This window comes from Rissa tridactyla, chromosome 17 (assembly GCF_028500815.1).
Source record: "Rissa tridactyla isolate bRisTri1 chromosome 17, bRisTri1.patW.cur.20221130, whole genome shotgun sequence".
Lineage (NCBI taxonomy): Eukaryota > Metazoa > Chordata > Aves > Charadriiformes > Laridae > Rissa > Rissa tridactyla.
In genome coordinates, this window is record NC_071482.1 from 8,332,786 (window position 1) to 8,347,258 (window position 14,473).

The following is a 14,473-nucleotide window of genomic DNA, read 5'->3' on the forward strand; positions in this document are numbered from 1 at the left end:
GGGTGTAATTATTAATAAATTGTGAGAGACGGTGCCCAATGTACGGGAGGGACAGCAATACCACATAGACACCCCAAAGTAACTGTCTGAACAGTGATGTTATCATATCATAAGCTGATATCGCACAGGACAGTAAAATAATAATCCTGATCCCTCTCCCAGAAGTAGCAACCATCATCGCAGGGAGTACATGAGCCATATAGGAATTTACATAACACAGGCACGAGAACAAACCAAGCAACAATTTACCTAATAAAATAAACGCATACAACAAAATCGTTTTTCCCAGCTCTAGTTGAATTCTGTTGTTATCTCAACCCGTCGAGCCCCACGTTGGGTGCCAAAAAGGACTGTCGTGGTTTGGCCTCAGACGGCAACAAAGAACCCCGTGCCGCTCGCTCGGGCCTTCCCAGTACGGGAAGAATCATAAGAAAAAGGCAAAACTCTTGGGTTGAGACAAAGGCAGTTTAACAGAACAGCAAAGGGAACAAGAAAACAAACAACAACAATCACACGGACAGAGGAACATACAAAGATGATTATGGAACCGCCGCTCCCTGCCACTCCCCGGACCCTGGACACCCCAGCCCCCTCCAAGCGGAGAAGTCCTGCCCCCTCCCCCGGCAGCTCAGGGTGGGCATGGCTCACATGGCATGGAAGAGCAGGGAGAATTAACCCTATCCCCACCAGAACTATGACAGCTAGAGATAAGGAAAACCTTCTTCCTCATCAGGAGAGACTAACATGGGAGCAGGTTGCCCAGAGGGGCTGCACTGTCTTCATCCTTTAGTATTTTTAATTCCTTACTGCATAAATTCCTTAGCAACCTGGTCTGATCCCATAGCTCATCCTGTTGGGAGCAGCAGCTACAAGCAGAGACCTCCTGAGGTGCCTAAATGCTGACTAATGCTGATTTCTTCCCCTCTCTCTCTCCCCTTGATGATGGTGGGGGAAGCGCTTGGGTTCCCTGTGACCATGGAAGTGAATGAGAAGCCAGTACAGTCAGATCAAGGGCCGCTTCCTTCTCCTGCTGCAGGCAGTGTTGCTCACATGCAGGGCTGCCCCACAGGTACCCCCTAACAGCCTACCTACCCTAACAGGTACCCCCACAGAGCAGCCTCCTCTCTCCTGCACCTGCCTGGCTTTAACCCTTTCCACAAGCCCTGGCTCTGCACCACAAACACTCTGGTGAGAGTCCTCACCCCGCATGGTCACACGGTACAAGCTGCACTCCGAGGATTTTTCCTCCTGGGCGCTTTCCAGCCCAGCCCAGCTCCCTCCAAGCTCTCCCACCTCCCCTGCCCTCTCTCCATCCCAGCCCAGTCTGCGCTGGCCCAACAGCAGAGCCCGCCCCAGGGTGCTGCAGAGCTCTGGGCACTCACTCCACAGCCACAGCCCCTCTGAAGGGCACCGCAGCTGCTGGGGGGCAGAGGAGGGTCAGCCCCAGAGACGGGGGGCATTTGGGCACAAGGAAAAGGCAGTCAGTGCGCCCCTGTGTTCTCCTCCCCAGGATATTCTGAGGGGTCTGCAGCCCCTCTGTGCCATCCCCTCTCCCCAGCCTGGTACAAGAGCCCTGTCCCTGGGGACCCTCAGGCAGCTCCTGCCGCCCCAGTGACAGAGTGGCACTGGGACAGCCTGCCCCAGGCTGCTGCAGCCACAAAGGTCTTCTCATTTCCCATCCATTCAGCGCTGCTGCTGGGGGGTCTCAGAAAAAGTAGTTGCCGCTGGTTCATTTATTTTATTTAAACACACAGAGGGCCTGACTCTTCATTTACACAAATCTTTTGTGTCACACAAGACAGGTGGATATTTAAGGAGGGGGGGATGAATAATGATAGGCTCGAGCCATCACAACAGATACAGGGAATCATTTGCAGAGGAAGGTACACAATCTATGGCTGATGAAAAAATGTCCAATCAGTTTCCTCAGGGCATCCTTGAGCTCCTGGTTCCTCATGCTGTAGATGAGGGGGTTCACTGCCGGAGGCACCACCGAGTACAGAACTGACAGCACCAGATCTAAGGATGGGGAGGAGATGGAGGGGGGCTTCAGGTAGGCAAATACTGCAGTGCTGATAAAGAGGGAGACCACGGCCAGGTGAGGGAGGCACGTGGAAAAGGCTTTGTGTCGTCTTTGCTGCGAGGGGATCCCCAGCACAGCCCTGAAGATCTGCACATAGGACACCACAATGAAAACAAAACAGGCAAAGAATAAACAGGCACCAAACACAAGAAGCCCAACTTCCCTGAGGTAGTCTGCGTCTGAGCAGGAGAGCTTGAGGATCTGGGGGATTTCACAGAAGAACTGGTCTAGGGCATTGCCTTGGCAGAGGGGTATTGAAAACGTATTGGCCGTGTGCAGGAGAGCAGTGAGAAAGCCACTGCCCCAGGCAGCTGCTGCCATGTGGACACAAGCTCTGCTGCCCAGGAGGGACCCATAGTACAAGGGTTTGCATATGGCAACGTAGCGGTCGTAGGCCATGATGGTGAGAAGATAAAACTCTGCTGAGATGAAGGAGGCAAAGAAAAAGATCTGGGCAGCACATCCCGAGTGGGAGATGTCTCTGGTATCCCAGAAGGAGTTGGCCATGGCTTTGGGGAGAGTGGTGGAGATGCAGCCCACGTCGAGGAGGGCGAGGTTGAGGAGGAAGAAGTACATGGGGGTGTGGAGGCGGTGGTCACAGGCTACGGCAGTGATGATGAGGCCATTGCCCAGGAGGGCAGCCAGGTAGATGGCCAGGAAGAGCCAGAAGTGCAAGAGCTGTAGCTCCCGCGTGTCTGTGAATGCCAGCAGGAGGAAGTGGGTGATGGAGCTGCCGTTGGACATTTGTTCCCTCTGCACATGGTGGCCTGTCCAAGGAGGAAAAGACAGTGAAGAGTTAGGACAGACGCGTCCAAGTAGAACCTGTTGCATTGGTCACAGTAAGGCCCCCCAAATGACCTCCGTCCCTCCAGGAAGGCGTTTGTGCAGATCCTGGTGTGATGCTTGGTTTGTGCTGGCTGAGGGTGCAATGGGGAGCAGGGGACTCTGCTGTGGACTCCAGAGGACTCAGTCATGCTGTGCAGCAAGAGGCAGAGAGGAGCCGGGAGTGATCGCAGGTTAACTCTACCCCCGATATAAAAGAGCTTTTGACCACCGTCACTCCCAGTTCCCCTGGCTGCAGAACAGAGCTGGGGGGGTTGTTTTGTTTATTTTGCTCCTGTTACCCGTGTCCCACCTGAGGAGTCATGTTTGAAGGTAGAAATCCCTGGCATTTTTGCTACCCTATGAGTGCTATTGTGAGAGTCCTGGGAGGGAGTAGGACAGACCCTTAGTGCAGAAGGAGGAGAGCTGGTCTCTCCATCCGTCCTGCTCTCAGCTGCTTTTTGCCAGCACCACTTTGGTCTGGAGGATGATCCCATGAAGAGCAGAGGAGTCCAGTTCCAAAGTGCAGATCTCCAAACTGCCCTCCCCAGGGAAGAGCTGTCAGCTTTTGGATGCCCAGAAGATGGGGTGCCCTTTGTGGAGAGTTAACGTTATCCCCACGCCATGGACTGCATTGCCTAGAGACCCAGAGGTTAGAAGAGGCCTTGGGCACCAGGGACACATCTGCATGGCAGGACCTGCAGGGTCAGTTGCTGAGCGGCTGCTGAAGCCCCCACCCCAGAGAGACTGAAAACAAGAGCAACAGCAGCAGCAGGGATGGGTGGAGAAGCAAGGAGAAATGCCCCGATGCTTCTGCCAAAGGCAGACAAGGCCTGGGAGGGACAGAGGGTGCTCAGGAGAGTCCCTTCTGCTGCAGCTCTGGCCACGGATGAGGCAGCTGCTGCCCTGGATCCCACCTCCTTGAGGGCAGAAGCTCACTGGGCAGGGTTAGAGTTGGCACTGGCAGGAGGCAGAGTTCCTCTGAAGCACAGGGACCCTGCTCTGAAGGACAGCCCTGGGCACCCCTGGCTGCACACCCGCCTTCATGCCCCTGCAACCATCCCCAGGAGAAGGCAGCCATCGTGTCCTGTCCCTCTGACGGTGCTGCAGGGAAGCCCTGCTCTGCAGCACACCCTTCTCCTCCTCTACACCAGAGAAAGATCCCACAGGCTGTGGGCTACGACAGCTTTATGAGAACCCTTCAGGATCGGCACTGGCATTGCCCTGCAGCATGACACTTACCGTGCAGAGGGCTGGGAATCCTTCTCCCACAGTGAGCTCTCAGCTCTCCTCCCAGTCACAACTGCCTTCACGCTCCCTCTGCATTGATGGTCTCATCCTCGGTGCCTGCAGGCAGTGCCCCCAGCCCTGCTGCCCGCTTCACATCACCCACCTTTGTCCCAAGAGCCTGGCCCAGCTCAGCAGCAGAGGAGCAGCCCAAGGACTTTTAATGACCCCTTGGGTGGGTCTGGGGTGGAGTCCATGAACCTCAGACAGTGAGAGGAAGTTGAAGAAACCTCTCAAGATGACAAACTCAGATGTAAACTCCAAAGTTTCTTGGAGTGTTAATGGGTCCCACTGAGGACCATTACCAACAAAGCCTCCCTAGGGGCTCGTTAGAGCAGAAAACTGGAGGCAATAATGACAGGTAGGGAAAGGGAAATTAAAGGTGACTCTGATGCTGAGCAAACCTGAAGGTGTTACTCCTTCAGTGTCCCATACCTGCACCTCTTTCTTTGAAGGCACCCAATTGTCTTTTAATTTTCCCCCCAATAGCTCACTACCCTTACTGATATCTCTCCATCCTCCCTGGCTGTTCCGGGAAAGACAAAGCCATGGGCTGGTCCAGCCTCCCCCTGGGTGTCCCCTTGTACCCAAGCACTGCCCTCAGGGTGACATTTCCCTCTCTCCATTTCCGGTCCCAACATCCCAAGCCACACTTTGGGGCATTCTTCCTTTCTCCTGCTTTTTTTCCACCATGTCTGCCCCACAGAAACCTTCCCATGGCAGGCCGCTGTGCACGTGCCTCTCCATGGTTTTGGTGCTAATCCCCAATGATCCGACAAAGGTGGCGTTGGTGCTGTTTGTAGACGGAGTGGTGGCTGAAGGGACTTTATGAGGTTCCTCACAGACCTACAGAATTCTTGATGTAACACTCTAGGGAAGTCAGGCTCCTGTCCAAGTGGGACATCTGCCTTAACATTTCTCTCCCTGCCAACAGCGGGAAGCTGAAAACAAAAACTGAAGTAAGATTTTTCTCTTTAAGGTAAATCCCTGCCTGTGTTTGCAGGGACTGTGAACACCAGGCTGCTGCTGTCTGTCTGTTGAGGGCGTGATCCACTTGGTCTTCCCGGTCAGGTCAGACACCCACTGTAACATCACCTTTACCTGTCCTCTCTTGAATCCTCTCCCAAAAGCTCTCATTTGGCTCCCCACCCATCCCCAGGCAGAGCTCCACACACTCCAGCTGCTCTCTCACGTACAGGGAAGCTCCCCATCCTCCTCTTCCCAGGCTGTCCTTCCTAAAGAGCCTGTGTGCCTCCATCGCAGCAGTCCAGTCATGGGAGCCATTCCAGCGTGCCTCCATGGTCCCAGCAAGTTTGTAGCCCTCAGCTACAGACAGGTCTCTAACTCATCGTGTTTCTTCCTCCTGCTGCATCCGTCAATGTCCATGCACTTGAGAGAGCCTCCCCTTCCTGGAGCCTCCCCTTCCTGTAGCATCCTTGGATGTAGCCAGGATGGACCTTGCCTCTGTGCCCTGCTATGGGTGTTCAGATGCTGCTACACAGGCACCAGACCCCTTTGGAAGGCCCTGGGCTCTCTGCCCTGCACCCACGGGAGGAGGGCATGGCTTTCCTGATGGCCCTGTGCTGCATTTGCCAGCTCCATGTGAGGACGCTCTGCACCCCAGAGCCTGGCATCAGGTAACTGGGGTGTCGAGCAACTGAGGTCTGCCTGAGAAGCTGAGGAATTGTTTTCCACGTTTAAAAAAATACGAGCACGTTTTCACCAGCAGAGATGATTGAACACTTTTCATGAAATGAAGATGTTTTCCCATGATGCCAAAAAGGGCATTTTCAGGAAGTGTATTAACCCCAGGACAAGAAATTAGCATTCTCTGGAGCACTGTGTTATATGTTCTATCAGGCTGCATTGCTTTGTACTTTTGTTTGTGCATAATTAAGAAAAACCCTTCTGTTCCTGGCTGCGGCCAGTTCTCTAAGAAAAGCAGGTGGGAACTGGAGCCCCAGAGCTGTAACGTTCAACTACAGACTTCAGTGGGAAAAGGTTAGATTTTAACATTGAGATGTTAAAATCAGGGCCAGGTGGCCACGGAGAGAAATGGCGGGGTTGGGGTGGTGAGGAGGAACTGTCTATACGGTGTTTGCCATCGAGGAGACTGCTTTTCCTACATGCCCAGAGCTCCTTAGGAGGCACCCTGGATGAATATCAGCCGAAGAATGTTGGCAACACTTATTCTGTCAGCTGGGAAAAAAAACTGACAAAAGAAACCAAAAATCTCAAAAAGTCCTTTCCCTTTGATATTCATTGAAATCTCCCTCTTTAAAGTCCTGAAACCTCTCCAACCAGCTGTACAAGACTTGAAGACTTGAAGAATCTTATGGGGAAAGGCATGGCTCATCAGAGCTTTTTGCATTTTAACGACCCTGTGATGTATTTGGTGCTGACTCCCATGGACCTCAGTTACCGTGAGGAGAGTGATCAAACCACTTGAGAAGTTAAAGTCAGATGGCTCTGATGCTGAGTCAACCTCTGATGTCTTCTATCAAGGAAAAGTCCATTTTAATGTCACCAGAAGCACCCACACAAACCATACACCGGCTCCTTGCCTAAAAGTTACACAGGCAGTGGGGAAATCACAGGCCATGTTCCTGCTCCTGCCCTACCAGGTACGTGGGCAGCAGTGACTTCACCAGCACCTACACAACGCATGGGCCTCTTGCTGGCCTATCAGCTGAACGGTCACAGGTGACCTTGCAAACACCTACACAAGATGGGTGCCTAGTCCTGGCCTCCCAGATTCTCAGGCACCTGGGACCTCAAAATACCCAACACAAGACATGTTTCTCCTGGGCTCCTCAGGCACCAGTGACATCGCAAAGACATCCACAAGCCAGGTGACAGCTCCTGGCCTGTCATCTGCGCAGGGACCAGTGACCTCACAAACACCTACATGAGCCGTGCACCTGGTCCTGCCTTATCAGCTACTCAGCCAAGAGTGACATCACAAGTACAAACCTGAGCCACGTGTCTCCTATCAGCTACAGCAGCACCAGTGACCTCACCAGCCCCTACAGGAGCCCTGGCCTTGCTCCTGGTCTATCCGCTACTCAGGCACCAGAGACCTGACCACCCCGTCTCCCCGTGCTTGCTGTCTGCTCACCTCTGAGATACGACTCCTCACAAGCTCCTACACAGACCAGAAGCCTCCTCTTGGCCTGTTGGCTACTCAGGCAGCAGCTCCTCACAAGCACATACCAACCTATTCGCTGCGTGCTCGTCTTTTGGGGTGACCCAAGCCAGTACTGACCCCCCTCTCCGTCACTTGCTCGCCCCTCCTAGAAGGGGGCCGTAGCCCCTGGGCACGTTCCAGCGTGTCCGTGCCCCACCGCCTTTCGGGCACCCCTCCGCCCTCTTGAATTCCCCCCAGCCCACCCTGTCAGGGCTTGTTCTGCAGCCTGGTAAAGTGGGGGACCCCCACCCGGCCTTTTCCTTCTGCTTCCGTTCACATTTAAACTGTAATTCTTCACTACACTAAATCTTATTGAAGGGGGATTTACTCAATTCAAAACTATAGCTCCAATTCAAATTTATAGTTATTTAAACTTTGGAAACAAAAATTATTAATTTAATTTCTATATGTTTATTAATGTTTACCATTGTAGAAATCTATACACATACACATAAGTATATATATAAAAATAGTGTGTGTAGTATTAAAAACAATAAATTCATTAGTAGAATTATACACTTCCTTTCATAGATATATACAATATATGATTATATTGTCTAGAAATATTCTATTTTTATATCCAAACGAGGCAGGCAGCCCATCCCAGGGGCTGCCTGAGAACACGCGGGTGTGACGGTGTCAAGAACTGGCCGTTAGCCAATCACGGAGCTGTGTGATCTTTAACCAAACGGCAGCTCCCTGCCAGGGAATGGCGGCATCTCGGCATCAAATGGTGGACAAACCAAAATGGCGACCCCGTGCATGGAGGGGAAGGGCCTTCCGGGTCCCATGCACCTCCGGGTCTATCCAGGCAGGGTGGCCGGTGCTGGCAGCCAATCAGAAGAGAGCAGAGGCCCGGTAGAGGAGAGGGGGCGGGACTTCCGCCGGAAGCTGGTGGGCGGGGCAGCTGTCAGGCCGAGTGGCCATAAAGAAGAAGGTGCAGGGCCCCAAACCTGAGGGCAAAGGCTCAGGGAGGCAGCGATGGGAGCCAAAGGTGGTCAGTCACGCTGAGGGATGGAGGCGTGTGAGAGGTGGAGTGTTTATTCCAGCAAGGTCATCTGAGCGGGGACCTTGTTAATGGGGAAACGGGGAGAAAAAAGGGAGAAAAACCAGAAGCAGAATGCACTGAGCCACAAACTTGAGCAAAGAACCATGGAGTCCATGACAAGAAAGAACTTTTGCCAGTCCCAGGAATTGGTGGGCCATCAAGAAAGTCCAGGTGGCACCTCCAGGAAGATCAAGTGGCCGTTTGAAATGAGAATGTTGTGACTCAGAGGGAGCCTGGTCTGGGAGGGATGCGGGAATGAATAGAGCTGTGCAAAGCCCTGAGGGACATGCAGCGGAAGGGGGAGCAGGGAGGAACCAAGAGGGAGGAGGCAGAAGACGGTATAAAAGAGGCCAGTTGCATGTCCGACTGGATTGACCGGGGGAAGGGGACGGAGTTTTAGGAAGAGAGAAGGGCCAGGGGCTGCTGGTATATTCAGAACCAACCCTGATCTAGTGGGAGATGTCCCTGCCCATGGCAGGGGGGTTGGAACTAGGTGATCTTTAAGGTCCCTTCCAACCCTAACAATTCTATGATTCTGTGATTTCGGGTGTGTTCCTCTAAAGAAGTTGTCCTGGTCAATGGCCCAGCTGAAGTGCCTCTGTACCAATGCACGCAGCCTGGGGAACAAAGAGGAGGAGCTGAGCACCCTTGTGCAGCTGGAATCCTCATGGCTGGGGTTTGCTCCAGGCCACCCGACCAAGAGGAGCCTTTTGACGAAGCGTTCTTACTTCACCTACAGGAAGCACCACAGACACTCCGATCCTCCTGGGGGACTCCAGTCACCCTGACAGCTGCTGGAAGAGCATCCCAGCAAGCTGTAAGGAGTGCGGGAGACACATGGAGTGTTTTGATGAAGGGCTTGAGAGCAGCCCTGCAGAGAAGGGCTTGAGGATACTGGGGTTTGAGTAACTGAACATGAGCTGGCAATCATAGAATCATAGAATCATTTAGGTTGGAAAAGACCCTTGGGATCAACTCCACTCTACGAAATCCTCCCTTACACCATATCCCTTAACACCACATCTAAACGAGTCTTAAACACATCCAGGGATGGTGAAACCACCACCTCCCTGGGCAGGCCATTCCAGTGTCTGACCACTCTTTCTGGGAAGAATTTTTTCCTAATGTCCAGCCTAACCCTCCCCTGCTGCAGCTTGAACCCATTCCCTCTTGTTCTATCGCTAATGACCTGTGAGAAGAGACCAGCACCAACCTCTCTACAATGGCCTTTCAAGTAGTTGTAGAGAGCGATGAGGTCTCCCCTCAGCCTCCTCTTCCTCAAACTAAACAGTCCCAGCTCCTTCACTCGCTCCTCATCAGATTTATTCTCCAGGCCCTTCACCAGCTTCGTTGCCCTCCTCTGCACTCGCTCCAGCACCTCGAGGTCTCTCTCGTATTGAGGTGCCCAGAACTGGACACAATACTCAAGGGGTGGCCTCCCCAGTGCTGAGTACAGGGGCACAATCACCTCCCTCCTTCTGCTGGTCACACTATTTCTAATACAAGCCAGGATGCCATTGGCCCTCTTGGCCACCTGGGCACACTGCTGGCTCATGTTCAGCCGCTTGTCAATTACAACCCCCAGGTCCTTTTCTGCCAGGCAGCTCTCCAGCCACACTTCCCCAAGCCTGTAGCGATGCATGGGGTTGTTGTGGTCCAAGTGCAGGACCAGAAAGCCAAGCACATCCTGGGCTGCATGAAAAGAAGTGTGGCCAGCAGGTGGAGGGAGGGGATTGTCCTCCTCTACGCTGCTGTGGTGAGACCCCAGCTGGAGAACAGTGTCCAGCTCCGGGGTGCCAAGCACAAGACCAATATAGACCTGTTAGCGTGCGTGTAGAGTAGGGCCACAAAAATGCTCTGAAAGCTGGAACACCTCTCATGGAGAAAAGCTGAGAGAGTTGGGGTTGTTTAGCACAGAGAAGAGAAGGCTCCAGGGAGACCTTATTGCAGGAATCCAATATAAAAAGGAGGCTTGTAGGACAGTCGAGGAGAGACTTTGTACCAAGGCCTGCAGTGACAGGACGAGGGCCAAGGGTTTTAAAGGGAGAGAGGGCGGGTTTAGATTGGAGATAAGGGAGAAATATATTGCGATAATGGTGGTGAGAGAAGGGAACAGGTTGCCCAGAAAAGCTGACGATGGCCCATCATTGGAAGTGTTTAAAGTCGGGTTGGACAATGCTTTGAGAAGCCTGATCTAGTGAAAGATGTCCCTGTGTGTGGAGAGGGGATTGGACTAGATGACCTTTAAAGGTTCTTTGCAACCCGAACCATGCTGTGATTCTGTGATTCGATGTCTCTATGACCCACATACAAGGAAGCACATGGCAGTGGTGGTTACCCAGGGGGTGTTACTCAAAACCTGAAGTGATCTCAAGAGACTGAGTTTCCCACAACAGGACACTCCTAGCAGTAGCTGCTGGCACTTGTGCTCCCTCAAGTTCATCTCATCACCCACATGACATGTGCATTCCAGAGTCTGTAAAGCAAGAACAAACTTCTGATGCAGTCATTTTGTGTCCCTCCATGGAGGGACAGAGCAGCTCTCTGAGCTGAGGTGAGTGGCTGTTGCTGCAGCTGTGAGGGGCTGGTTGGTGACAATTACCCTGGGGCAGGTTCCCCGGGGTGTCCATGGACCGTGGCACAGAGCAGGTCCTGCTCTGCTGGTCCTTCCTGTCTCTCCAGAAGGCCTGGCTGTGTGAGAACACTGCTGTGTGCACCCAGCCTTCACACTCACACAGCTGAGCTCTGCACTGGTGTTTTCCTCTCCCGAGCGCTTCCCAGCTCAGCCCAGGTAAAGCAAAAGCTGCGTGTGTAAGCAAAGCAAAATAAAGCATTCATTCGCTGCTTGATTTTCTGCTGCTGCCTTTATTTTGTTTCAAGTATAGAGGGAGTTTGGCTTCTCATGTACGTCAGGTTATTGGGAAGAAAGAACACTGAAATGCTCAAAAAGCGAGATTAGGAATAATATTATAACAAGCCTAAAATAAGAGGAAGAGAGAAAAAAGAGAAACAGTGAAAGAGAGAAAGAGAGGAAGAGATAAAGAAAGCAAGGAATATAGGAAGGAAAAAAAAGGAAAAAAAAGAAAGAAAGAAAGAAAAGAAAGAAAAGAAAGAAAAGAAAGAAAAGAAAGAAAGAAAGAAAGAAAGAAAGAAAGAAAGAAAGAAAGAAAGAAAGAAAGAAAGAAAGAAAGAAAGAAAGAAAGAAAGAAAGAAAGAAAGAGAGAAAGAGAGAAAGAGAAAGAAAGAAAGGAAGACTGTAAAAAGCTATGAACAGAAGGTTGTCCTGCTGTTTTCTGTGAATATTGCAGTATATTGCAATAGTTTCCTCAGGGCATCCCTGAGCTCCTGGTTCCTCATGCTGTAGATGAGGGGGTTCACTGCCGGAGGCACCACCAAGTACAGAATGGACATCACTAGGTCTAGTACTGGGGAGGAGATGGAGGAGGGCTTCAGGTAGGCAAATGTGGCAGTGGTCAGAAACAGAGAGACCACGGCCAGGTGAGGGAGGCACGTGGAAAAGGCTTTGTGTCGTCCCTGCTCTGAGGGGATCCTCAGCACAGCCCTGAAGATCTGCACATAGGACACCACAATGAAAACAAAACACGCAAAGAATAAACAGGCACCAAACACAAGAAGCCTGCCTTCCCTGAGGTAGTCTGCGTCTGAGCAGGAGAGCTTGAGGATCTGGGGGATTTCACAGAAGAACTGGTCTAGGGCATTGCCTTGGCAGAGGGGTATTGAAAACATATTGGCAGTGTGCAGGAGAGCATTGAGAAAGCCACTGCCCCAGGCAGCTGCTGCCATGTGGACACAAGCTCTGCTGCCCAGGAGGGACCCATAGTGCAGGGGTTTGCAGATGGCAGCGTAGCGGTCATAGGCCATGATGGTGAGAAGATAAAACTCTGCTGAGATGAAGGTGACAAACAGGAAGACCTGTGCAACACATCCCAAGTAGGAGATGGCCCTGGTGTTCCAGAGGGAATTGGCCATGGCTTTGGGGAGAGTGGTGGAGATGCAGCCCAGGTCGAGGAGGGCGAGGTTGAGGAGGAAGAAGTACATGGGGGTGTGGAGGCGGTGGTCACAGGCTACGGCAGTGATGATGAGGCCATTGCCCAGGAGGGCAGCCAGGTCGATGGCCAGGAAGAGCCAGAAGTGCAAGAGCTGCAGCTCCCGCGTGTCTGTGAATGCCAGCAGGAGGAAGTGGGTGATGGTGCTGCCGTTGGACATCGGATCCCTTTGTTCCCGAGGTACTGCCCAAGGAGGAAAGCACACTCACAAGTCAGGACAGCTCTGAGCAAATCTCTTCCCATTGCCTGCCCTTCCAAACCCAAGCCCCGAAAACACTCTTTGCCTGTGTCCTTCCTTCCGGGAGCTTTCTGCATTGCCCTTGTTGGAGCTCTCATTGTTGCTGGCCAAGTGTGCCGTGAGGAGCAGAGCTCTGCTTGTGGGCTCCCAAGGAGTCATCCCTGCTCCACAGCAGCGGGGATTTGGGAAAGGGGTTACAGCGTCTGACATTCACTAGTTACCTCATCTGTAATCCACTTGTAACGCAGAGGAGCTGCTCAGCATATTCCTGCAGGAAAACCTCAAGGAAGCTCCTGGTTGTCCTAAAGCTGCAGTGACATGAGCAGAGCCAGCTCACTCCTCAGCCTTGTCGGGGGGGAACGACCACGCAGCTTTTGACTCACTCCCCCCTGGCCCCCTGCAGAGGAACAGGGAGAAGAGGGAGAAAAAGGAATAAAAGTCTCATGGGTTGAGGTACAGACAGTTTGATAGACCAGTAACGGGAAAGAAAATGACAATCATTGTAAAAGAATATAGGAAACCAGGAGTGGTGCAGTACAATTGCTTACCACCCGATGCCCATCCCGAGCAGCGAACACGGATTCCTGCCGCCCGGCCAACCCCCATTTCTATACTGAGCATGACGTCTGTGGTATGGAATATTCCTAGGCCCAGCTTGTCCTGCCTGTGCTCCCTCTCACTTTCTACGGGAAACTGAACAAGTCCTTGACTTAACATACACACTACTTAGCAACAACTCAACCAAAATGTCTCATCATCCTTAGTCTCATACTAAATCCAAACCACAGCAGCTTCTAGGAAGAAAATGAACTCTCTCCCAGCTGAAACCAGGACAACTCCCAGGTAGCGCTTGTCTTGAGGTGCTTCTGGAAAAGTCCCTGTGAAATGTCCACTGCCTCTGATGGAGCAGCAGAGAATCTCTGATCTTGAGCATGTCCTCCTGCTCTACCCAGGAGAGAGATCCCATAGGTTTTGGGCTATGAGAGCTTTAGGAGATCCCTGCAGGAACTGCAGCGGCATTGCCCTGCACCCAGAGACTTACCGTGTCAAGGGCTGTGAAGGTTTCTCTCTCTGTGAGCTCTCAGAGTCCTCCCACTCCCAGCTGCCTTTAACCTCTCTCTGCCTGCTCGTCTCCTCTCACGCTTGGCAGAGGAGCTCCTTGCCATGACTTTCCTCCGTCCCGGAAGCCTGGACCAGTTTAGTGGCAGAGGACCAGCTCAAGGCATTTTATTGACCTCTGTGGTGGTTTTGGTGCTGAGCCCATGAAGCTCAGACACAGGGGAAGCTGATGAAACCTCTCCAGAAGTCAACGTCAAATGTAATTATGAAAGTTTCTTGGAGCGTTAATGGGTCCCACTGAGGGCCATTACTGCCAAAGGCTCCTGGGGGCTTGTTTGAGGGAAAACTGAAGGCAGTGAGGGCAGGTAGGCAAAGGCAATGGATAGGTGTCTGACGCTAGCTACTCCTGAATGTGTGAGAGGAAGGCAAAGGGCCGAGCCCTGGCCTCCAGCCCCTGGGAAGGGTGATCCTGCCCCACAACCAGAGCTCAGGGTCTTCCTGGGGCATTGTGATGGGAGGACGTGCAACGCCAAGGGCAGAAACACAGAATGACGGCTCCTGGGTGGGGAAGAGGAGGCGCTAAGGCCCTAGTGCTGTAAGGATAAGGTGTCTTCTGGTAGCCTTGGTGGCACAGACAACAGCCACAGCCAAGAGGAGAAAGACATAAGCACTGTTGGGGCCT

At 52.5% G+C, this 14,473-nt stretch overlaps 2 protein-coding genes across 2 annotated transcripts; both read right to left on the reverse strand.

The window, feature by feature from the left end:
- Positions 1-1,921: 1,921 nt before the first annotated feature.
- Positions 1,922-2,827, reverse strand: LOC128918692 (olfactory receptor 14J1-like; the record flags this gene model as incomplete). Its single annotated transcript, XM_054223225.1, has 1 exon — positions 1,922-2,827. A coding segment is annotated over exon 1 (906 nt), but the record flags the coding sequence as incomplete, so codon positions are not given.
- Positions 2,828-11,691: 8,864 nt separating this feature from the next.
- LOC128918728 (olfactory receptor 14A16-like) lies at positions 11,692-12,654 on the reverse strand. Its single transcript, XM_054223282.1, has one exon. The coding sequence runs from the start codon at positions 12,652-12,654 to the stop codon at positions 11,692-11,694; it is 963 nt and encodes a 320-aa protein (XP_054079257.1).
- Between the last annotated feature and the right edge of the window lie 1,819 nt (positions 12,655-14,473).

Bases quoted from the DNA above. Each gene is read 5' to 3' on its own strand.
- LOC128918728 (XM_054223282.1), bottom strand. From the start codon at position 12,654: ATGTCCAACGGCAGCACCATCACCCACTTCCTCCTGCTGGCATTCACA.